The 27027-nt window shown below is 37.7% G+C and overlaps 1 protein-coding gene across 6 annotated transcripts in view; it reads right to left on the reverse strand.

Annotated features, from left to right (window-relative positions):
- The window catches only part of TMEM117 (transmembrane protein 117), a 185708-nt gene that overhangs the window by 147521 nt on the left and 11160 nt on the right, over positions 1 to 27027 (reverse strand). For all 6 annotated transcript variants that reach the window (XM_043966604.1, XM_043966601.1, XM_043966602.1 and 3 more), the window contains one exon: positions 21316 to 21620. In XM_043966604.1, the coding sequence (XP_043822539.1) occupies positions 21316 to 21592 (277 nt within the window). In that variant the 5' untranslated portion in view covers positions 21593 to 21620. The remainder of the gene's footprint in view (positions 1 to 21315; positions 21621 to 27027) is intronic.

The raw sequence follows: 27027 nt of genomic DNA on the forward strand, positions 1-27027 counted from the left end.
TGCTTTGGGGATGAAGACAATTTTAAGCACGATGAAATTATGGAAGGGGAATAGATAAAAGGAGACTCTGATCACCTCTGGACACTTTACTACACGAATCTTCCTATCTGTCCAAACTGATATAGTCACTGACTCTAGAAACATAGCCTTGCAATTTCCCAATCTAAGTTTGCTACGTACTCTTCTCAGTCTCTGACAACTGAAATCTTTCAAGACCCATTTCACATTCTATCCCTTACGTGAAGCTTTCTCTGACCATCTATCCCAAATGAAAATTATCTCTCCCTCTTCTTAACTCTTATAACTCCACTAATTAGTAACAGAACTCGAAGCAACTCAAAGATCATCTCATTCAACTTGGAATAAAAAAATACCCTTTACATCTGGAATAAATGAAAGAGGAATTAATTCAGAATAGATACTATATAAATAGGTGGTGACACAAGAAGATAAGCAGGGAATAAATTATCTAGATGAAGGGAGCTAGATACAAATCTTCCCAGCATATTTTGTTTATTTGTCCCAGATCACCAACTATCAACTAATTTGTCCATCTCAGAGTCCACGTTGTCAAATATACATAAAAAGTTATAAGACGCCTTGATCAGCCCAGGAAAATTTTGTTGTATAATCACATTATTCCTACATTGGAAAGAGATATTACATTTTAAAATATGTATACATATATTCATATGTCTATCATTATATATATATATATGTGTGTGTGTGTATATATATATATATATATATGTATGTGTGTGTATACAGCAAGAAGTGATAGGTCTTTTATGACAGGAAGAGCCATATACCTTACCCTTAGTTTTTCTGGGTTGAGCAGCAATTATAGACCAAGACTTGCCTTGTCCCTGGGAATACCAGAATTTCTTCCATGGTCAATGATGAAACTACATGATTTTATGTTCCTTAAAGGAGGGGCCTGCATAGGCAGTTCAGAAAGGTGCTCAAATATAGATAATGCAAAGCACATATGGAGATCACCCACCAGCTGTGTGCTTGTATGTACATGTGATCTCACACACACACACACACACACACACTCATCTCCCAGAGAAGTGAGGCACATGGACTGCCAACCACCATCTGACATGTCTGAAAAAGTACTTGTCTGAGCATGAAGAAAACACTTGGTCCTTGTTATAACTCAGCTATTAGCCACTGCTACAACCTAACATGCCATCTTAGGACTATGCCTCTCTTTCCCCATCAATAAATTCTTCAGTCAACTAAGATGGTAAGAAGATAAATAAGCAAACTTTTATGCACCTTCAAAACATAGTCTCAGGGTTAACATTAGATAAAACAGAAGAAGTCCAAGTTTGCCTTTAAGGTCTCCCTCTGTAGCCTCTGAGTTTGAAGCATCCAGTATACCTTGGTGTCCAAAACTCCTCATCGTGACATCCTAACAAATAAATAGAACTCCACCTTCTTCTATCCTCATCCCCCAACCAACTTCCTTCCTACAATAAAATTTACTCATCCTGCATCCTATAATCAAACCACTATTCATATTTCCATAGCTATTTCTACAGCACTATCCTCAAATTAAGCAGGTAATTCAGAGGAACATTATCCAAGGATACATATTAGTAGAGCCAGAAACTAAACTCAAGTCTCCTCTCCTGACTCTTCCTACTACATCACAGTGCTTCTCTGCTGATAACAATAGGTGAGCTGAGTTCAGATCCTATCATATACTTATTAGTTGTGAAATGCTTCCCAATGTTTTGTGCCAGCCAGGCCTTGATCTTTAACTCAAGGGTCTTCCCCAGAACCTTGCAAGAGCCCTAGATCTAGGCAGCCCACCTGCTGTGGCCACTGTCTTAATCCCAATGCCTTGCCAGCACATTGTATGGATCTACTCACCTCCTAACTACTATCTTTTTTTGGGGGGGGGAGGCAGGGCAATGAGGGTTAAGTGACTTGCCCAGGGTCACACAGCTAGTAAGTGTCACGTGTCTGAGGCTAGATTTGAACTCAGGTACTCCTGACTCCAGGGCCCGTACTTTATCCACTGTGCCACCTAGCTGCCCCCCCCACTATCTTAATCCCAGGACCTTCCTAGCAACCTGAGGCAACCACCCTTCCCCAACACTAATTCCAGATCCTGACCACCTGTCTCTGCTGCCTCTGTCATCACCCTAAAGTCTTCTCAAGGAAATTCCAGAGTTCTTTTCTGACCAAGCCTATCTTCAATCATACTTCTTCAACACTGCATTTCTACCTCTTGACAAGATTGTCCCCAGCCAAAACTATACTTCCTCCTGTCTACTGTGAGATAGGAGCCCAGGAACTCTTGAATCTCACAGAATGCATTGCCACAAGGTTGGACCTCAATGGAAAAAGCTGAACAACCTAATCACCTGCCTAACCTCAATGACCCTTTATCCAATCACTGATACTCTACCTATACTCATTCTTCAATGGTAGCATACTCCCCCTCATGCTCCCTTCATCCAACTGATTCTGAACCCCTGGTTACTCACATGTAAACCACATCCCCAGCTGATCACTTCCTCAATTCTTCCTCTTCAATCCTACCTCCTTCTATAATGTACCACTCTTGATCTCCCCATCCTCTCCACTATAATCTCTGAAATATTCACTTTCACCTTACACCTTTGCCTTTCTCACTCCTTCCATTTCCTGGTACTCACTGAGACCTGATGATATGGTGTTCCTGGACACCCCTTCCAGTAATACTGTAGTTTTACTTAAACTCCTGACCCTGTTCCTGAATCTTGGGGTTTCAAACCATGCTGACTCATACTGGAACTTCTGTCAATGCCTAGGGACTCCCTACCCATGAACATCCAATGTCTTCCTCAACCTGACACATCCCTCAGTAAGGCCCACCCCCTTCTCCCATTGGTGAGTTTCTCCTGGAGTCTCCATTTTGTGGAAGGACCCAGGCCAGCTTTTTATTGCCCATCTTGCCCTGTTTCTGGCTTCTGGACTCAGGGTACCTTCCCCATTCCTCCCACCCCCCTCCACATTGATTTCCAGCTCCCTTTTTCTTGTTGTCTTCCTCCATTATATTATAAGCCCCTTTGAGCTGGGACTATCTTTTTTGCTTATATTTGTATGCACATGTGCCTGGCACACGTTCTCATGCAGTTGTGTCTAACTCTAAGTGACCCTGTGGACTTTTACATAGTAAGTCATTTTAAAATATTTATTTCCTTCTTTCTTTCACTCTATTCCCCTCCACTGCCCTGAGTTGCTGGTCATGATGGTGGAGTTGGGATATTCCTTGCTCCTAACTGCTACTTTCAGCCTCTCCTTTGACCATTATCAGTCACTATGCCTTTGATGTTTCACACTATCCAAATTTATCATCCAATCCACATTCTGCTGAATATTATTAACCCTTCATTAGTCAACTTCATTCCTCAATGAGTTCAGTGCCTGGCTCACAGTCTTTCACTTCACCCCTCATATTTGTACATATCAAGAGATTTTAATATACATATTGATGCTTCCTCAACTACTCCAACTTCTCAGTTCTTCCATCTATGAAGTTTCCATGATCTCTTATATTTTCCTCAGCTACACAGATGGTTTTCTCTTGATACCGTCACAAATATTACACTTCCCTGTTGATAAATTCTGCAATTACTTCATGTGATCATAATCTTTTATCATTCCATCTTTCCCTATGCCTTTTTGCCTCTACTTCATCCTCACTATTACCTCTAACCTTTCCTTCCATTTCTCCTTCTTTCAAAGGCCATCACCCCTTTATTTGGAGAATCAGTTCAAGTCTACACTGTCCTCTATATTTAAATATCTTCCACCTTTATAATATTGCTGATATTTTTGCACAATCCCAGCCTTGGATTACTCCTAATCACTTGCTACTAAACAGAGCTGGATAAAATCACAAATTCATGCTTGACTGGAGCCACTACAAATTTGTTACATAATATACATACAGCACCTTTTGAAGCATAGCAATCCCAGTATGCACAGCAATGGATATTCGGGGAAAACTCCAGAGGCTGTGCATGCACGAGATGATTGGTTGGGAATGGTGTGCAGAAAATTCTGGGAAGAAGACAAAGGAAGAGAAAGGCATGGAGTTTGAGAGTAGACGGAAGGTAATCTTGGAGGGAAAGCACTAATGGCTTAACACTTGGGAAAAGAGGGAGGGAGAGATCAAGAAAGGTATATCCCAAGGCTCTGCCCTCCCTCTAATACTAGTTCATTTAGTAACTTCATAATTCCCATATCTAGTTCCAATCTCTCTCCTGAGCTCTAGTCCCACATCAACAAATGTCTGTCTTTTGTACATCACATGTTGAATTGCCCACGGGCATCTCAAACTTAACATGTTCAAAATGGAACTCTTTTCCCTAAAACCATCCCCTTTACCCAACTTTCCAAGCATGACTATCAAGGGTACCACCATGTTTCCAGTCACCCAGGTTTGCAACCAAAGTGAACAACTTTGACTCCTTAACTCTCAATCACCCTACATATCCAATCAGTTGTCAAATCTTGTAATTCCATAATATTTTTCATATATTTGTGTGTGTCTGTCTGTCTGTCTGTCTATCCTTTTTTCTTCACTCACACTGCTATCATAGTGGTACATCTCATCACCTCATACAGACTACTGCAATAACTTTTTGGTTAGTCTCCCTGCCTCAAAATTTCTCTCCACTACAATCTATCATTCATTCAGCTGCCAAAGTGATTTTCCTAAAGTACAGATCTGACCATGTCACTCCCCTATTTTATAAACTCCAGGGGCTTCCTGGAGTAACCAACCAGGATCAAATGTGAAGTGTACTGTTAGGCATTTCACAAGCTGACCCTTTCCAGCTATAAGCAGCTAAAATTAACCTCAGGTGCCCCCAAAAGGCCACCCCTCCCCCAGCGGGCACAGGGCTCTGAGTGGCCTGGGGGCACCAACGAATTAGCTTGGTGTATGTTGATGCAGGCAGCCCCAGTTTCAGGAGGACAAAGTATAGCCAGGGGGGCAGACAGTGAATAGAGAGACTGAGAAAGGGGAGACTACAGAGAGGGGTGCAACTGACAGTTGCAGAGGACTCAGGACTGAGAGTTAGTGGGGGGTGGCTGACGGTGAAAGAAGAGGAGGAGAGTTAGTGAGAGCATGATGAGAGGACGATAGTGGAGGACGGTAGATGCAAAGAAGATATAGTGAAGAAAAGCAGAGGCGGGAGTAGGTCGGGGTTGGTAGCAGACACAGGAGAAAAGTGAAAGGGTGCAGTCAGGAGGAGATGCAAGGGGGACTCTATGGATAAAGGAGGCGAGAGAAAGGGAGGAGATTTCACAGAGACAGGAGAGAAAGTTAAACATGCAGTCAGGTCACATATTTCTTTTCTTTATCCCTGTTTCTACACTTATCTCTAAGTTTATTTTTATAAATAAACCCTGTTTTGTTGTTTAATTGAAAGAGGCTTCTTAATCTTTTTCTAATCAGGTTCAGAGAGGAAGTGGGGGAGCCTCCCAATTGGCTCTTCTCATGTTAAATTAATAGCCCCACAGACAGCTAGACAGCTAGCTAGCTAAAATTTAACAGAGATTGGCTTAGTGGGAAAGACAAAGTTACAGATTAGAAAGCCAGTTATAATTTCTCAGATCAAACAGTTAAAAAATTTTACACAGTCTTCTTATACTTAATTCCTCTCCAAACAGTCTGTAATAGAGCTACTATGGACTCTGCAGCTCACACATGACACTCCACCTCCTGACTTCATGCACTTCTTTGTATCCTCAGCACTTAGCACAGTTCCTGGAACATAGTAAGCACTTACTAAATACTTGTTGATTGACTGACTGCCTGACCCTAACAAGTCAGCCTCAGTTTCCACACTGGTAAAATAGCAATGATAATTAACACCTACATCACGTGGTAGATGTGAGGCTCAAAAGAGATAATATATGTAAAGTTCTTTGCAAACCTTAGAGAGATATAAACACAGCTAGTATTATTGTTTGTTCAAATGTGTAAATGGAAAGGAGCCTGAGAATCATTCTAGTCCAATGCCTTAATTTAGTAGGTAAACAGTCTCAAAGAGAGAAAGCAACTTATTCCAGGTCATATAAGTAATAATACCAATTCAAATTAAGACAGTGTTCATATTCAGGTCTTCTAACTCCAAATTCAACACTTTTCCTACTGCAGCACACTATATCTCATTCTTTTGCTTTTCCACTTCAGTTATATTTCACTAATCAATGAAGTCATTCTGATCCTGTTGATGAATGGGTCCAACTACCTACTGCAGTTCCACCAAATAGGAGTTTTCACAAGAAGCTCCTAATATTACTTCAGGCAGATAGAAGACCTGAGAAGGAAGGAGGGAGGAATGGGGCAAAGAACATAGAAGTCTGTAGGTCAGATAGATAAAGGGTCCTTCAGCTCTTAAACGAGTCATCTAAATCAGGTGAAGTAAAGAGAGCCTTAAAAATCAGCTAATTGCTTTTTTTGGGGGGGGGGGGGGCAATGAGGGTTAAGTGACTTGCCCAGGGTCACACAGCTAGTACGTGTCAAGTGTCTGAGACTGGATTTGAACTCAGGTCCTCCTGAATCCAGGGCCAGTGCTTTATCCACTGCGCCACCTAGCTGCCCCTTAATTGCTTAATTATAATACCTTTATGTCATTTGGCCTAATTAAGTACTTAAGGCATTGTTTTTACAGTATTTGAATCCTCTATTCTAGGGGAACTACATATCGTATTACATTGAAAAGTTGCAGCTCATTACTCTTTAGTGCTAATGGATAGGCAACTGATTTCAATAAAGGCTAACAAAGGCATTCAGTGAGAAGGGGCATTTAGGATTTTCACTTTTCATTTTTACTTGATTTATACAGATAAAGGAGAAAGAAGAAATAATAAACCAACAAGGTTTTATGTTTTTTCCATAACACAATGGAATAGACAAGTATATTCATATGGTAACACACACACATGCATGTATGCATACACACACACACACAAACACACATATGTGGAGGGGGAGGGAGAGGATTATTCTCAGTTTTGCTAGGTAGATTATTCTTGGTTGTATTCCTAGCTCCTTTGCTTTCTGGAATATCATATTCCAAACACTCAACTCCTCTAACACGGTAGCTGCTAAATCTGGCGTGATCCTAACAGTGGCTCCTTGGTATATGAATTATGTCTTTCTGGCTATTTAAGGCATCTTTTTCCTTGACCTGGGAGCTCTAGATTCTAGGTATAATATTCCTAGAGGTTTTCATTTTGGGAGTTCTTTTAGGAAGTAGCCAGTGGATTCTTTCAATTTTCACTCTGTCTACTGGTTCTAAGGTATTGTAAGGGGCTAAAATTCTAGCTAGTCTGTCTCTAAAATCTAATGAGTGGTCGCCAATAAATTATAAGCTTTGGCAAGAGTTTAGACTTTTAAGCATTTATTAAGGAAAATAAGAATTTGGTGAAGAGAGAGAGAAAGAGGCCTAGATTCAGCTGTCCATCTCAGGGAGCCAATGTCTCCATGAGAATCCTGATGAAAGAGAGAGAACTATCCCTTCTTCATCCCACAAGCCTCCTGTGAAACTGGGAACATCCCTTCCACATGCACACAGAGCTCCAATCTGGTAGCTTTGATAGACAGTACCCACGAGAAAATGTCACTTCCTGACGCCAAAGAAAAGCCACATGGCTTGCCCTCAGACGCCTTCTCCTCATGGCAGAGCTTTCCTACAGTAACTCTCCAGCAGGTGGCGTCACTCCAATCATTACAGTCCCCACTTTGTTTCTTTTTTTTTTTTTTTTGCTGGGCAATGGGGGTTAAGTGACTTGCCCAGGGTCACACAGCTAGTAAGTCAAGTGTCTTAGGCCGGATTTGAACTCAGGTATTCCTGAATCCAAGGCTGGTTCTTTATCCACTGCGCCACCTAGCCGCCCCCCCCCCACTTTGTTTCTTCAAGGAACACAGGGTGTTTCCTTGATGAAACAGTCAAAAATAACAGAATATAATACCCTATGCCAACGAACAATATGTTAATAACAATATAGAAAAGGGAGAAAGGGGAAAGTTTGCCCAGAGGGGCAGTCCCTCACAAACCGGCACTCTGATACTGCCTGCAGACGGAGGGCCTCTGCAGAGAATACATGTTACAAATGGTGTATATAATAACAGAAGGGAAAAAGAAAAACAACAAAACAAAACTGTTCATTTAAAGTCTTTGAAAGTCTTTTCTCAGATGATTCTTGGGATGTCCTCTGGGTGTAGTCATGGAATGGAAGTCTTTTCAGGGGTTGATGCGTGGATGCTGGTAATCAGCCAGGAAAATTCCCTACAAAATTGAGTTTAACACAACTTTAAAATATTTTTGTCAATAATCAAATCAAACAATGAGAGTTCTCAAAAACACGTCTAAGGGAATTCAGAATCTTAGTTGTTACACATGAAACATATAATAAAACAAAAATTGAAACATTCTCTAAAACTTAATGTTACTACAGTATCGTGTCAGTTTTCCTTTATAATTTCTTGAAATATGATGTCTAAGCTCTTTTCTTTTTGTTCATGACTTTCAGGTAATCCAATGATTCTTAAATTGTCTCTCCTTAATCTATTTTCCAGGTCTCCCACAAGATATTTCATATTTTCTTCTATTTTTTCAGGCTTTTGACTCTATTTTACTTTTTCTTGATGTTTCATTAAGTCATTAACTTCCACTTGACCAATTTTAATTTATTTTCTTCAGTAAAGCTTTGTACTTTTATTCTGTTTTTAAGAAATTATTTTCTTCAGTATTTTTTGTGCCTCTTTTACCAAGCTTCTAATTCTCTTTTCACAAATTTCTTTCATAGCTCTCACTTCTTTTCCATATTTTTCCTCTACCAGTTATTTGACTTTTAATTTTTTTTCTTTTAAAAATTTATTTCTCTAGCTATTCTTTTTTTTTTTTTTTTTTTGGTGAGGCAATTGGGGTTAAGTGACTTGCCCAGGGTCACACAGCTAGTAAGTGTTAAGTATCTGAGGCTGGATTTGAACTCAGGTCCTCCTGAATTCAAGGCCAGTGCTCTATCCACTGTGCCACCTAGCTGCCCCTCTCTAGCTATTCTAAGAATTTTTTTGTTGAGCTTGTGTCCTATCTACAGCTTTCTTTTGCTTGCAAATGTTTTCAAGTCATCATCTTCTGAGTTTGTGTTCTACTTCTTGACTGTGAATTTTATGTTAGAGTTGGATTCTGCTCACCTCTGGATGGGGAGGGGAAGGATGTCTGACATGAGCATGTTTTTTATGTCCTGCTGCTTTCACAGTTCACCTGTGGGCTTATAAGTTTTCTATGCTTCCAACATGATGTGATCCACAAAGATGTCTAGTCACTACCCTCCTGCTCTATGCTCTGCTTCTTAAATAGGCAGGACCCCTTCTCTACCTTAGAACTGTGACCTGGAACTAGATCACAGGTGAAAGAGTTGCCAGATTGTACTTGTTCTTATTCCCACTGCTAAAATAAAGGTCCCCTCCTTGCCTTCTATGGGTACTGAGTCCTACCAGTGCTGCTGCCACCATAGCCTAATGCTGCTGCTTCTGCACTGTGCTCCTAACCAGCCTTCATCCCAATGTCCATAAATGTCTATCTTCCTAAGATTTGCTGAAATAGAAAAATGACTTGCTGTGACTTTTTCAGAATTGATTGGCACATTTTTAGGTCATTGTAGAAGAGGTTTAAGGGGAGATGAAGTAAAGTTAAGCTCTCACTCTGCCATCTTCATTCTGCTGCTTGCTGTGTCTTTTTGCAAAGAATTGGGGCCATGTATAATAATTTTGTATTAGAAAGGCCCAAGAAATAGTTATGCAGCATATAAAATGTAATGGGGAGGAGGAACTTCTAATTGACAGAACAACAGGTATGTCCAAATGGGATGATTCCCAAATGCCACACAGGGGTGTATGATGTTAGGAGAGCTATAAGCATGGCCTTTAACTTAAATTAGATTGAGTAACTCATGGTAGGAGACATCACTAGCCTCAAAAACAACCTTTTGGCTTTATTCTTGATCTTCTATAATTCTGGGAAAATACAAGTGCTGAGAAATGTGTCAAGTACTCAGTACTCAAACACTAATTTAATAAATGATAATAAGGATGCTGATAGTGAGTTGACATTAAAATAATTTCTCATTTGACTAAATTCCCAAGAGACCAGGTTTAATGATTATAGATAATGTAATAATCAATTCCTTGGCTATAATTATTATCATTGGCATGCCTGCCTTTCCTCCAAAATTATAGATACTTTATCAATCTGATAATAATAAAATAAATACTCCTCATAGTGATTATCAATATTTTAATTACTACAAATGCATCATCATAATTAAAAGTTTATGCTATTTACCAATTAAGATATCAAAAAAAATTTTTTTTTTGGTGAGGCAATTGGGGTTAAGTGACTTGCCCAGTGTCACACAGCTAGTAAGTGTCAAGTGTCTGAATCCGGATTTGAACTCAGGTCCTCCTGAATCCAGGGCTGGTGCTCTATCCACTGCGCCACCTAGCTGCCCCTCAAAATTTTTAAAATCAACATTTTGCCCTTATTACTATACTAATAGTTTTTCATTATTTGCTCCTTTCTTGTCATTCTTTCTCTTATATCACCATGACACAATGTCTAGTTTCCTATTCTAAATGCTTAGCAAAATACAAACATGCAAAAGGACAAAATGAGACACGTCAATCTGCAAAGAATCCCTAGCATTGAATTTTATTGAATGCCAGTAAGAAACAAAAGAAACACTATGGCCATTCAGTACTTGGTAGGAAGCGACCTTTTGTTAAAATGAAATGGGGGAAATGAGTTGGTTGAATGGAATTTTGTTTTCCTTCTCAGATTTTTGGACATATTAGAAACATCTTTCTTCAACACTTACAATTCAGTTACTAAATGGATACACTAAGGTTCCAAGTACTTAGATATAAGTCTCAAACTACTCAATAGATGCTAATTTAATATTTATTAGATAATAATTTAAGGGACATTACAATGAGAAGAAAAATCCAAAACCTTGCTTCTTCCTTAGCAGCAATCTAGGAATTTACCAAGAATATCCAAACATTCAACTTTTTCTTTTTTTTTGTTTTGTTTTGTTTTTGCGGGGCAATGGGGGTTAAGTGACTTGCCCAGGGTCACACAGCTAGTAAGTGTCAAGTGTCTGAGGCCGGATTTGAACTCAGGTACTCCTGAATCCAGGGCCAGTGCTTTATCCACTGCGCCACCTAGCTGCCCCACATTCAACTTTTTCTAACATTGGATGCAGAAGATCTGGCCCTCACGCCATACTACCACCCTACTATGGGTGCCAGGGAGAAGGTGGGTCCAGGACATGATTGTCACCCTGGTAGTGGTAGCTAGAGGTATTTATTGCAACAGTGGCCTTCCCAGTGAGAAAGCACTATGTTTCCTCCTAGATAGCAGCATCCTGGGGAAAATCCCTGTTGCTTAAGTACAGCTCTGAGTTTAGTTTCTACTGGAAAGATACTGCATAGAGAACAATAAATGTACACAAGATAAACTGAAGAGAAAGAAAGAAAAACTAGACAGATCAAAAAAATCTTCAGGCAGAAAGTGGCACCTAAACAGAGGCTCAAAAGAAACTGGGGATTTGAATAGGTGGAAGTGAGAGAGTACTTTCCAGGAATAGGGGAGAACCTGTAAAAAAGCACAAAGCTGGGAGACAAAATGTTGAATTCAGGGTATTTATATATGCCTATCCAAATCCTATACAAGTCCCAACTCCTGAGTGAAGTCTTTCCTAATTATTCTTTCCTGACTGAATTGATAGGGATAAATTAAATTACTGAATTAGGTTCTAATCAAAGGTAATATGAGGCAGCTGGTGGCTCAGTGGATGGAGCACTAGGCCTAGAGTCAAGAAAACCTGGAGTTCAAATCCAGCCTCAGTCACTTAACCTCTGATTGGTTGACAAAAAGATCCAATGGAAAAGGAAATGGCAAACCACTTTAGTATCTCTGTCAAAATAACCCCATGAGGGGCAGCTAGGTGGCACAGTGGATAGAGCACCGGCCCTGGATTCAGGAGGACCTGAGTTTAAAGCCAGCCTCAGACACTTAACACTTACTAGCTGTGTGACCCTGGGCAAGTCACTTAACTCCAATTGCCTCACCAAAAAAAAAAAAGAAAACCCCATGAAAAGCTTTGGTTCATGGGGTCATGAAGAGTCAGAAATGACTGAATGACTAAACAAAATTTGTAATATATGCTAAAAAGGTGGTGCAGTGCATAGAGTAGCTAGCCCTGGAGTCAGGAAGATCCATCTTCCTGAGTTCAAATCTGGCCTCAGACACTCTAAGCAAATTACTTAATCCTGTTTGCCTCAGTTCTTCATCTGTAAAATGAGCTGAAGAGGAAAAGAGGAAACAGAGTTGCCAAGAAGACTCCAAATGGGGTCATGAAAAGCCAGGCATGAGTGAAATGACTAAACAATGGCAATAAAATTATTTTTCTGTGGAAACAAAATTATATACACTGTGACCAGGTGGGATTTATACCAGGAATGCAGGGTTGGTTCAATATTAGGAAAACTCTCAGCACAATTGACCGAAGAAAAGGCCTTTGACAAAATATAGCATCCATTCCTACTAAAAACACTAGAGGGGCATCTAGGTGGCACTGGCCCTGGATTCAGGAGGACCCGAGTTCAAAGCTGGCCTCAGACACTTGACACTTACTAGCTGTGTGACCCTGGGCAAGCCACTTAATCCCAATTGCCCCGAGCAAAAACAAAACAAAACAAAACAAAACACTGGAGAGGAAAGGAATAAATGGAGCATACCTTAAAATGATAAGTAATATTTATCTAAAATCATCAGCAAGCATTATCTGTAATGGGGACAAGCTAGAAGCCTTCCCAATACAATCTGAAGTAAAGCAAGGATGCCCATTATAACCTCTATTATTTAATATTGTACTAGAAATGTTAGCTGAAGTAATGAGAAGAAAAAGAAATTAAAGGAATTAAAATAGCTAAAGAGGAAATAAAACTATCACTCTTTGCAGCTGATATGATGTTATACTTAGAAAATCCTACAGAATCAAATTCTTAACAACATTAGCAAAGCTGCAGGATACAAAATAAACCCAACAAACCAACAAAGTCCAGCAATAACAGATAGAAAGAGAAATTCCATTTAAAATAACTGTGGGCAATATAAAATACTTGGGAGTCCACCTGCTAAGACAAATCCAGGAACTATATGACCAAAACTACAAAACACTTTTCACACAAATAAATCCAGATCTAAGAAACTGGAAAAATATTAATTGCTCATGGCTAGGTCAAGCCAATATAATAAAAATGACAATCCTAAGTTAATTTATTTATTTAGAGATATACCAATCAAACTATCAAAAAATACTTTATAGATCTAGAAAAAATAATAACAAAATTCATCTGTAATAACAAAAGCTCAAGGATATCAAGGAAATCAATGAAAAAATATGAAAGAAGGTAGTCTAGCAGTACCAGATCTCAAACTGTATTACAAAATGGTAATTATCAAAACAATCTGGTACTGGCTGAGAAATAGAGAGGTGGATCAGTGGAATAGAATAGGTGGAAATTATACTCTAGTATATTAGTATACTAGTATAGTAATCTAGTTTATCAAAGATCCAAGCTTTTGGAACTAAAACTCATTATTTAACAAAAACTGCAGGGAAAACTGGAAAACAGTGTGGCAGAAAGTAGGTATAGACCAACATCTCACACCATACGCAAAAATAAGGTCAAAATGGGTATATGATTTACACATAAAGAGTTGTACCATGAACAAATTAGAATACCAACCACTGATAAGCCCCCAAAATATGGATTACTCTTGTTGGTCACAGGAGGTCTAGTAACCCCTTTGAACAAAAGGAGGAAATGTGAACATGAGCTTTGTAATGACTATACTAACCTGTTAGATGTGTCTTAATAGGAGGCCAGTACAATGGGTTGATACAACAACCAGCCAATCAGATGGACATCTGAGCCTCAGAGCTTCTTGACATACAAGTAATCCTTTGCAAGTGAACTCTAACCAAATTTGGAGATGTCTGCAGCTTTGACCAACTCAAACAACCCAAGTCATCAGCTACAGACTCAAGACCTTACTCAGGACTTTCCTTTCTTTTTTTATAATTTTTTAAAATCCATTTTAAACTTATATACAAAATAAGAAAAAACAACAACATTGTCATGTACATGCCAGATCATGAGAATATTCAATAGAAAACAATAAAATTCTATTTCAAGAAAACTTATATAATATTATACATTGTTTTCAAAGCTATCCAACTTTTCTTTGCTTCCTTGTAGGTTTTATTTTGTTCTCTGGTGTGCACTTTTTACTTTATTTTTCCTCCTTCCCCCCTCACCCTAAAAAAGGCTACAATTAAACATGGATATGCATACATGCATGTATGTGTACATATATACATAGATATGTATAAACACACATACTCATATGTAAGACTATACTATGCATATTTCCACTTGTAATCTCTTTCTCTGAAGGTGGATAGCATCTGCCTTCATAAGTCCAAGTCTTTTCATGTTTTTCTAAATCAACCAGCTCATCATTTCACATACCACAGCAATATTTGAACCCAATCGCAACCTATCTGAGAGATTATTTAGCATTCCTTCTATTCTTGGCTATACTGGTTTAATCTATGCCAGAAAATTTTAATTTAAAATACCAAAATTATATATTTTACACTTCAACAATGCTCTCACCTCATAATATAGTTTGAGAACTGATACTGCTGAATCTCCTTCCTATCTTTATTCCCTGGGGTGTTGTTTTTTTTAATTTCTGACTTTTTGTTACTATTTTTTCTTACTCAGATATTTTTTAGTAATTTTATTGAGATGGCATTGAATAAATACATTAGTTAGGCAAAATTGTCATTTTTTTATTATATTGGCTTTACCTACCCATGAACAAGAAATACTGCTTCAGTGATTTAAATCTGACTCTGTATAAAATGTGTTTTATGTTTATGTTCATATAATTCCTGTGTCTGTTTTGGCAGGTATCCTCTCAAGTATTTTATACTACCTAATTATTTTAAATAGTCTAAAATAATATCAAATAATATTGCCAACAACAGTGTAGTTTCCCTATTTCTTAACCTATCCACCCCTCCAAGAGTCCTTTCCTTTTATGTTCTTCTAGATATATATGTTGTTCCCTCTTTAACCCATTCCAGATGAGAGTAAGGTTCCAGTACTACCCACTCCCCCCCCCACCTTCTTCTGTATCAATCCTTCCTTTTTATGCCTCATTTGTATAATTACTCCTTTTTATCTCTCCCTACAGTGTTATTTCTTAGAATCATCTTGGGCTCAGCCCAAGCCTTTCTTTCACACTACCCAAATAATGATGATTATCATAAGTATACTGATAACATTTTCACATATAAAAGTAAACAATTTGACCTTATTGATTTCCTCATAATTGGTCTTTAATGTTTACCTTATATTTCTCCTTGATCATAACTCCAACTCTTTTGCTCTACAAAATATAGTATTCCAAGACCTATGGTCCTGCCCTTAGGTCTTGTGTAGTACTTATGGTTGCTCCATGATATTTAATTTTTTTTTCTTGTTGCTTGCAATATTTTGTCCTTAACCTGGAAGCTCTTCAACTTGGCTAGAATATTCCTCTAAGTTTTCCTCCTGGGATCTCTTCAGCTGGTAATCAGTGGGGTTTTTTTTCTATTTCTGCTTTGTTTTCTCCTAGAACTGCAGGGCAATTTTCCTTAATAATTTCTTGTAATATTGTACCAAGATTCTTCTTTATCATAATTTTCAGGTAGTCCAACTACTATTATATTATTTCTCCTCAATCTGCTTTCTAGATCAGTTGTTTTTCTGATGAGATATTTCACATTCTCTTCTATTTTTTCATTCTTTTTTATTTTGTTTTATTACTTCTTGGTGTTTTAGGTTGTCATTGACTTCCCCGTGCCTAATTCTAGTTTTCAAGGAATTATTTTCTTCCTTAAGTTTTTGATTCTCTATTTCCAGTTGGTTGACTTTCTTTTCACAATTTTCTTGGATTGCTCTTATTTCATTTCTAATTTTTTCCTCAATTTCTCTTACTAAGAACTTTCTAAACATCCTGCTCCATGGCTCACCACCAAAAATCCTCTAGAAACTATTCATATCTCACTCTTTTCCAGCCCACTTTGAGCAGCTGAGAACTCTCTCTCTCTCCCTACTCCCATGCAAGCATTTCACAGACAATAAATTCTTCTGTAAACCTTAATCAGACTGTTTCATTAAGGTTCCCTCTTTTGGGACCTGGATTTGTTAACAGGTGGCAAAGAACTGTAAACTGTGTGAGTACCAATCAATTAGGTGATATTAATTAGGTGATCCTTGAACTATGACCCAGAAGTAGGTAGAAGCAATGGGGATGCCAAAGACAGTCCAATCTTGCATCCAGTGATCACACAGGGACACCCTATAGTCTCTTTTTGATGTTTGCCAGGTCCCCTTACTGTCTCTGGCTTGAAAGTCTCGAAAACTACTACTGCTTCTGCCACCACCAGCTGGTCCCACCACTGATGTTTCATCCACATGGACTCTGGGCCAGCCTCCACATCCTTGTCACAGATTTCTCTTTCCAAACTCCCAAACTGTCATGAGCTGGAGAAATGTGTCATCCTGACCTTTTCTTTGCTCTGCCATCCAGAAATTTATTTGAGGCATTCTTTCAAAGTTGTTTGGAAGTAAATGTTGAGAGAGCTCAGCAGAACACTTTCTGTGCTACTATCTTAGATCTGTCCCCAGAAGTCCACGAAAACTAGCAACTTTAAAAGACTTAAGAACTCTTATCAACACAATGACCAAACTCAACTCCAGAGAACTCATGATAAAGCATGCTGTTCACATTATGAGATAAAAGTCATAGACTTAGAAAGCAAAGTGAAACACATGGAGGGCAGGAGGAAGGTAGGAAGAGGGGAGATTGGTCAATGTCAGAATTTGTTTTGCTTAGCAATACCTATTAGATACAAGGGGAATTTATTTTTAATTTTGCACAAAGAAAACCAATGCAGTTAAAGTTAGAAAAGAAAGAGGTAATTGAAGGAAAATCTTTGCAGCAAGTTTCTCTGATAAAGGTATTGTTTCTAAGATTTTGTTGTTGTTGTTGTTGTCATCTTGGTTGTGTCTGACTCTTTGTGACACCATCTGGGGTTTTCTTAGCAAAGATACTGGAGTGGTTTTCCATTTCCTTCTCCAGTCCATTTTACAGATGAAGAACTGAGGCAAGAAGGATTAAGTGACTTGCCTAGGGTCACACAGCTAGTATGTGTCTGAAGCCAGATTTGACCTCAGAAAGATGAATGTTCCTAACTCCAGGCCTGGTGTTCTATCCACTGTACCACCTAGCTTCCCTTTTTCTAAGATACATAGAGAATAGATTCAAATTTATAATAAGAGCCATTCCCTAATTTATAAATGGTCAAAGGAAATGAATGGGCAGTCTTCAGAGGAAGAAGTCTAAAATATCAATTAGTCATATGAAAAAATGCTCAAAATCATTACTAATTAAAGAAATTCAAATAGAAATTACTTTGAAGTTCCACCTCATATCCATCAGATTACTAAAGCTGATTTTTTAAAACAACAAATTCTTGATGAACTATGGGGAAAAAAGTACATTAATGTATTGCTGGTAGAGCTGTGAACTGGTTCACCCATTCTGGAAAGCAATTTGGAACCATGTCCAAAAGGTGCATACTCTTTGATCTATCAAAATATCACTATGAAGGCTATACTGAAAAAAAGATCAGAGAAAAAATAAAAGCGCCCATATGTACAAAAATATTTATAGCTCTCTTTTAATGCCCATCACTTGGGGAATGGTTGAAAAAGTTATTGTATGTAAATGTTGATGGAAAACTATTGTGCTATAAGAAATGAAGAAAGGGGATGGTTTCAGAGAAAATTGGAAAGATACTGGAACTGTTGAAGAATGACAAAGAGAACTAAAAAATTATTTATATAATAACAACAGTATTATAAAGACAAACAACTTTGAAAAGTTTAAGAATTCCAATCAATACAATACAATACAAATCAATACAATCAATACAATAACCCCCTACAATTCCAAAGGGCACATGATGAAGCATGCTACCAACAGTGCAGATAAAGACATACATATTTTCAGACATGGTAAATGCCGGTATTTGTTTTGTTTGACTACATAATTGTTACAAGAGTTTTGCTTTCCTCTCTTTTTCTGTTTTGAGGAGGCTGAGAGGGAGGTGGGAAGGAAAGATGGATTCTCAGAGAAGAAAGCACTAGAAGTTCAGAAAATTGGGAGAGACCTCCTGTAGGAAGTAGAATTTGAGCTAAGTCTTGAAAAAAGTCAGGGAAACCAGGAGGAAGTGGGAGCATTTATCGGCATGGGGAAAAGTTAGTAAAGAGGAATAGAATCAAGACATAGAATACTGCGTAAGAAACAGCAAGAAGGCCAGAGTCACCAGATCATAAAGTACAGCACAGTAAAATAGAAGAGGCCATCTTCTAAAGAGTTTTAAATACCAAAGAGAAGATATCCAAGAAATAATGTGGTACCACTGGAGTTCATTGACTAGAAAAGGGAATGGAATTTTTTAGGCTTTAGGAAAATCACTTTGGCAGCTGAGTGGAGAATGGATTGCAGCAAGAAAACACTTGAGGCAGAAAGATCAACCAGAAAGTTCCTGCAATTGTCCAGGCAAGAAGTAATGAGGGCTTGCACTAGGGTGGTGACTGTGTGAGTGGACAAAAGAGGATGTGTTTGAGAGGTATTATCAAAGCGGAAGGACAAGATTTGGCATATGTAAGGTGAGTGATATTGAGAAGTCAAGGATAACAAGGAGGTTGCAAGCCTAGATAGGGTCTGAACAGATGTAATAGCAAAGTTTAAAGGTGGGAAGGTTTAGTTGGAAAAATAACAAATTCTGTTTTAGACATGACAATTTTGAGATTTCAAAATGCAGCACAGTGGATAGAGTTCTGAACCTGAAGTCGGGAAGACCTGAGTTCAAATATAACCTCAGACACTTACTAGCTATGTAACCCTGGGCAAGTCACTTAAACTGTCTGCCTCAGTTTTCTCAATTGTAAAATGGAAATAATATAAAATATTGAGAGCAACATTGTTGTGAAGATCACATGAGATATTTAGAAAGCAGTGCCTGCAGGGCACACTGTAAGCACTATATCAATGTTAATTATTTTATTTTATTATTTGCTTTGTATGTGATAATTCCTGCAACAATTGGCCATTGTACTAAATGTGTAGAGAGAAATTTTTTTTTTCAAGTACATAAGGGTTATTGATGAAGGAGGCCCTCATCAGTTTGAGTTCCCCAAATCAACTTATATAACTATATAAGACTTTTGTCATTGCAGTAGTCTTGCATTATCGCATCTTGCTGAGAGGACACAGGGGATGCCTCTGTAACTGAGAAACTGAAGCTGCATCCAAGATCATGAGCACAGAAGAGTTCTATGTAAACTGTGAAATATTTCTGACCCCTTCCCCTTTTTGTTTTCTCCATCAATTTTTCTCCCTTTGATTTGTAGAACAGAGCTCAATAAGATAGGGGAAGGGAAGTTTGGAGACTTCTCTTATGTTTCCCACCCTGCCCCCCCCAAGTGAGGAGCAGAAAATAAGGACTTGCAGGAAAAGCCTGAGATGAGCTTTATATGTCTATCCAAGTGGCTAGAGGTTCCTGATTGCTTTTTGTCTTCATCGTTCTTTTTCTGAGCATGTTAGAAACCAGTTATTGAAAATAGAATGCTTGAAGAATGCTACTATTGTATGTGCAATATGATCCTATGAATTACAGTATAAATTTTAGGGGATAGAGATAGGAAGTGAGTAAGAAACATAGACTAAGGGGGCAGCTAGGTGGCACAGTGGATAGAGCACCAGCCCTGGATTCAGGAGGACCTGAGTTCAAATATGGCCTCAGACACTTGACACTTACTAGTTGTGTGACCCTGGGCAAGTCACTTAACCCTCATTGCCCTGCCAAAACACACACACACACACACACACACACACACACACACACACACACTAAATGGGATAAAGTTAAGGCAAACAAAAAACAGAAGCTCATTTTAGTCCTTCAAAGTAACTTTGTAAATACATTTTAATTGAAGCCTAGAGGGCTGAATTAGTTACATCAGAAGAGTTAAAATGGAAATGATTATTGAAATGAGACTAACAAAATGGACATTATATAGGAATGACTCATCAGAATGGAGTAATAAGGCAAAAGACTTTTCATTATGATTGAAAGTTGTACCTTAGATTAATGAGCCCTCGATTTACTTTATTTTTTCCTCCATTTACTTCAAACAGAAAAAAATTCATGCCAAATAGTTTTTAGTTTTGTTCTTTATGAAAGGCTTTGAAATCAGAAGACTTGGATTCAAATTCTGACTGTGCCATGGTGTGAACTTAGGTAATAGCAATCAATCTCTCTGGGCCTATTTACTCATAAGTAAAATGAGGATCAAATGGCCTATAGTCTTTTCTAGCTAAAATCTATGATCCTGATTCTCTGAATTTATTAACTTGTCAAATATTGATTGTCAAATAAACCTACTTCTATCTTATGATGGCACAACACAAAAATACTAAATAAACACTTAAAATGAATAGGTGACAGCTAACCAGTGAATTACTTTAATGAGAATGTGGCTTAGTGGGGCAGCTAGGTGGCACAGTGGATAAATCACCAGCCCTGGATTCAAGAGGACCTGAGTTCAAATCTGGCCTTGGACACTTGACACTTAGTAGCTGTGTGACCCATGGAAAGTCACTTAACCCTCACTGCCCCGCAAAAAAAAAGAAAGAAAGAAAAGAAAAGAGAAGAGAAGAGAAGAGAAGAGAATATGTTTTGGTCTTTAAACTTTTCCACAACACATAAAATACAATTACTTGATGGTACCTCAAAGGAGAAAGAACTACTACTTTTTTTCCTAAAAATAAGATTACCAACCAAAATCAAACAAAGAAGTTTTTAGTTCTGTGACCACTTTTAGAAGCTAAGGGATTAAGAATTAGATAAACTATACCACTAAACAGAAAACATCTAAAGAAACTTCTAGCAACAACACAGAACAATTGAAAGTATAAAGACAATGCACTCTACACAGCTACAATGCACTTAATCTGTCACTTAGTTTTAACAATGATATGTTTTGAAAGTCAGAAATCAGATAGAGTACTTTTTCATTTCATGTATTATTGTACTTACCAAACAAACGCTGATGGAACAGGAATTTGCCAGCTATTAATCCAATGAGAATTCCAAGTAGCCATAGAAGCACTTTTAAGAGCTTCCAGCCTCCTCCTCTAGGGTATTTATTGGTTACAAATGAAACACAGTTTCCAACAACAATAACATTGGCCTCTGTTTGACTATGAGAGACAGGATCCTCGGCAAATATTAAGAAGTTAAAGAAGATCACCAGATAAGCCACAATCAATCGAGACCATGGATGCTGGAAATAATACCGGAAGTCTTTACCCATCCTTCAGAACCTCAGTTCAGTAGTTTTCCTGTGTGGGGAAAGATACACATGATTAGAAGAAAACAAAAGGCCATTTTTACCTCAAATTACATCAATTCAGATCTAATATGGGTATTGGACCAGATGACCTCTGAAAGTTTCTTTCAACTCTTAATTGATGGTCTTAACATCAAGAGAACTCAACTTCTTCATCTAATACCTGCCTCTCCTTCACCATGAGGGCAGAACTTGAGGTCAAAGATTACTAGCAAATAATAAAAATTCTGATGCTCCTTGGTTATAAACAGAACAAACACAGTTTTTACATGTCATAAACAAAAACTGAAAATACAACTGTGTTACTTTTTATCCCTACATTTTAAGATGTTCCCTTCTACATACTACTCTCCTAGGGCTTTGAGCCTTCGCTCAAATTTGATTAATTCCAAAAATGTCCCTACACTCAGAGTAGTAATTTGGGGGCCTGGATCAAGTAGCATAAAATAAGTCTTGAAATCAATTTTCTAATTCACAATGTTAAAAAATTAAGACAAATTCAGCTGAACAGTGAAGGATTATAAGTGTTAAGTTGTTGTGCCCTGAGCAAAGCCATAGTTGCTCTGTCCTAGCTACAGCTTTGCCTACATACAAGGGAGAGTGCAGTTGTCTAGCATTTTAAATTATACCTTTATAAAAAATGATACAAAAAAATTCCTCTCAATCCATCCTCCTTACTTTCTTGTTCCCTAAATTGTTGCCTACCCCCAGTCCTACAGCCTAATTGTGGGCCTCCATTCTTTTGTTAAAGGCTATGGCTGCTAGATGAAGCTCGTTATTCTTTATCATTTACTTTTGGCTAAATGAAAGCCATGGAAGTTTTATTTAAATTGAATCGGACTATTCAAGAAAATGTGTGTAATACTGTTGTTGCTTTCCAGCTGCAAGCAGTGATTATTCTAACTACTTGCTTGAAATTGTTTCCTTTTGGCTCACTGTTCAAACTGCTCCTTAATGCATTTATATAATCTTTTCTAATTACAAAGTGCTGTCAGTATATTATGCCATTTGATCTTCACAATCTGAAGTATTTTAAACCATTAGGAAACTAATGACCAGAAAGCCTCACTGACTCACAGTAAACTTAAGACTCTAGATCCTCTTTCCAGTATAGCACAACTGTGTTAGTAGTATTATGATATTCTTGTAGGACCTCATCTATGACTTTGTCTTTTCACTTAAGTGGCATAGTAGGTAGAATACTGGATTTTGAGTTGTGAAAACCAGAGTTGAAGTCCTATCTCAGATACTTATTAGCTCTATGTTCCTGAACAAGACCCTTAACCTCTCTTAGCCTTATTTTTTTCACTTATAATAGTATCTAGATAATAAATATATGTAAAGTGCTTTGCAAGCTTATAACCACTATGTAAATATTAGCTACTATCATAACTGTTACATGTCACTGATGACACAGAGGAAAGAAGCAGAAATGTATATCCCAAATTTAATATCTGTATAAAGTATAGACTTGGGTGAGTAAAGGATAGCCTGGCCTTTGTGACATTATTTTCCAGTAAGGCATTACTGAACATGTGCCTAATGGAACACAACTTATTGATGGTGTCTATCTTCATGATATATGTGTAAATTAAGTTAAGTTACCAAGGGCTTTGGAGTTCCTCTCCAAATTGATTATTAATATTCAATACCTTGTGAAGCCTGCAAATCAATTTCATAAAAACATACAAGATGGAACAAACAAGGGTAGAAAGTATGCTGAGAATAGCCTTACACATGTTTTACATTAGTCAGGAAGAAGTCACCCACCATGAGAACACAGGAACAATGTCTGGCTCTTCTGCTCACACAGAGGGAAGCCAAGTCAATAAAGAACTAGTAAATCTGAAAAGACCAAACCCCAAATAATCCAATTTTCAAAAAAAGTTTTACAAATTTGCCAAAGTCTAAGTATTGGCCTGCTTCCTTCTTGTGTCAGTGATATCCTTGTCTTTTGGGGAAAAAAATTTTATCATAGAACTAGTGCCAGTGAAAAGAGTTTATGGTGATATTTTTACTTGCTACTTCTACTCACTACTATTCAGGGTCAAAGAGTGCCATGATCATGTGGTCACAAAGTTGCCTGCATATGGTCTTGTTTTTTGGTCTCCCATTCCTCCTCCCCTTTCCTGCCACAGTTCAGTATCAAATTAAACAATCAGATTGATATTTGTCTCCCTAAAATATATCAGTGATAATAATATTCTGCCTCTTAGAATTACAACAATCTCAATGGTGTTTCATGTCCATTCTTGGCCAATGAAATAATAAATCCTAGGTTACTATTATCAGTATCTCAACTACATCCATAATGGTTTTTCACATACAGTCAGTAGGATGTCCTGCAATGGAAGGAGTCCCAGATTTGGAGTCAGAGAACCTGAGTTTGTATACTGGCCCTGCCAAATACTGTCTGAATGACCTTGGACAAGTAATTTACCTCCTCTGGGTCTCAGTTTCCTCATATATATGTGTGTAATAGCTGTGGCACTCACTTCACAAGTTTGTTGTGAGCATCAAATGAGATAATGTACATAAAGAATTTTGCAAGCCTAGAAGTGCAATATAAATATGAATATTACTCAGTTTGAATTCTTTAATAGTGTATTTTCCAATTTTGTAGGTTTTAATAATATTTCCAGTGTGGTAAAAGACCATAGAATATGACTCTACAGGTAGGTGTTGTCATATTTGAAGCTGGAATGAAAAAGCAAATTCATTCATTTTGTTTGATTCTATTTCTATTGATCTAATAACCTGTTTAGGGAAGCTAGGTGGCATATCAAATAGAACAATGGGCCTGAAATCAGGAAGACCTGAATTCAAATCCAGCCTCAGAAAGTTACTAGCCACATGATCCTGGACAAGTCACTTAACCCTGTTTGCCTCAGTTTCCTCATCTATAAAATGAGCTGGAGAAGGAAATGGCAAAGTACTTTAATACCTTTGCCAAGAAAACTCCAAATAAGGTCACAAAGGGTCAGATATGACTGAGACAACTGAAAAACAACAAAATAATCTGTTTGATTGAACTAAAATTCCTTCCTTTATTAGAGTCATTAAGATCTGTCAATAAGTGAGATGTAGTGTTAGAGACTGGACTTGTGATTTCATTCATCCCCAGGTGCAAAAACTCACTTTACAAATGCAGTTTTTTCTGCAACTTAATCTGAGAGAGTTCCCTAGACTGTTGAAATGATTAAGTGACTTGCCCAGAGTCACAGAGGCAATATGTATTGTAGGCAAGGACTTGACCCTAGATTTTCCTGGCTGTGAAGCTAGCTCTCTAACTACTATGCCATGTTGTTGTTATAAGAAGGGCAAAAAGGATCATGATTCATTATATTGCTAATATTGTCTTTAGTCTTTAATGTTGTCTTTAGGACCCAACTAAACATAACCAAAAATATTTTCTAAGCACTTTTTGTGTATATAGCTCTTTTCTAGAATGTAGAATACATCACTCCAGTTTTTCTATAATTCTCTTAGCTGTCTGTGCTTCACGTCACCTTAAAGCATTAATGGTTCTTATTTTAAAGTTTTATGACCAAATATATGATATAATGGATGTAGTTAAGCCCAGTACCTAATGCACTTTTTCCTGCAAAGAGACTTGGTGTGGTTTTTAATTTGGTGCCATACATTTTGTGAAGGATACTGTTATATTTTTAGATGGTCCCTAATTTAGTTAGCATCAAACAAAAGTCCTTAAACTGGAAAATCATATACAATGCTACTTAAAATTGTTGCTATCAGTGTATTATGAAGCTAGACCTTCAAATTGTTACTGGTCTTTAAGAGAAAGAAAACAAAACCTTGTATTTATGTGGTATCTTATTCTAAAATATTTTAAGGCAAAAATATAATTTATCCTCAAATGTCAAGTAAAAGATGGGCGGAATCAAACCGTGTTATGATTTCATGCTCTACCTAACTAACATCCCTTATCCTTTGAAATCACCCACTGCTCCTACTTGGCCTGAAATTCTCTTGTATTTATGTGGTATCTTATTCTAAAATATTTTAAGGCAAAAATATAATTTATCCTCAAATGTCAAGTAAAAGATGGGCGGAATCAAACCGTGTTATGATTTCATGCTCTACCTAACTAACATCCCTTATCCTTTGAAATCACCCACTGCTCCTACTTGGCCTGAAATTCTCAGCATTAGAGAGTGTGATACAGTGAAAAGCACATTCAGAAAGATTATCAGTCTAGGGCTAGAAGGGGAATCAAAGGTTGTTAAATCCAATCTCCTCACTTCAATGACTCTCCAAAGGGCACACAAGAAGTATGCGTTTGAGGTGAAATCTAAACCCAGGTCTTCTTGATATCTGGGGGAAAAAAGGCTTTTGTTTCCATTGGCATAAATGTATTCTTTGAGGGGAATGAGAAAGAATGGATAAAAGCTTCAGTGAGAAGCAAGAGGTAAAGAAAGAAAGGCAGAGTCAGAACACCTCAGTTAAAATTCTTATTGTACCACTTAGTCTATGACTTGGGGCTCATCTCATAATGTCTCTGGGTGAGCCTCAGATTCCACAGTTGGAAAATGAGAGGGATGATCTATAAGTTTCATTCCAGATATATCTCTATGATTCTATGTATGACATGTTAATGGCAAAGGGCAGGTAGGTGGCGCAGTGGATAGTGCACCAGCCTTGGAGTCAGGAGGACCTAAGTTCAAATCCAGCCTCAGACACTTGACAACTTACTAGCTGTATGACCCTGGGCAAGTCACTTAACCCCAATTGCCTCACCAAAAAGAAAAAAAAAAAGGGACATGTTAATGGCAAGTGCTTAGTGGTATCTGTGATGAGAATCAGGAAAAGTACCTGCATAAATGTGCCAGGACACAAAAAGCAAGAAGCAAATTATATGATACTCAGGCAACCATGTATAGTGTGGAAATAGGTTTTGAAATAGGAATAGCATGCAGAAGAAAAAAGAAAATATTTTGCTTAATATAGACACTCATGATAAAGGTTAGTTTTACAACCCTTATCATTCTCATCCTACTGTTGAGGAAACAGACATGTTATGTCTATGTTCTGTATAGTATTTTATATATTGAGTGCTTAACAAAGATTAAGTAATGGCACAACAGAATTCTGCCTTAGTTTTAGCCTAGTTTGAGAGGCTACAGTCTTTAATATTAAGAAATATCATAATTTTATAGAATTACATCTGTGATCCCCATCTTAAGTACTTCCCTCATCACTGATTTATAGCCTAAATGTTTTTTCTTTGTTTATATTTTGTCTTTACAAGACACAGAAACCACAAAACAAAGCAGTACTAAAGGTTCTTCAAATAAAATCATTAATAAATCTTTTGGAGCTATATAAAAATGTTTATGAATACTTTCACAGGGCCTGAAACAAAGAAAACAAAATCACAA

The sequence above is a fragment of the Dromiciops gliroides genome, chromosome 5 (genome assembly GCF_019393635.1).
Source record: "Dromiciops gliroides isolate mDroGli1 chromosome 5, mDroGli1.pri, whole genome shotgun sequence".
Classification (NCBI taxonomy): Eukaryota; Metazoa; Chordata; class Mammalia; order Microbiotheria; family Microbiotheriidae; genus Dromiciops; species Dromiciops gliroides.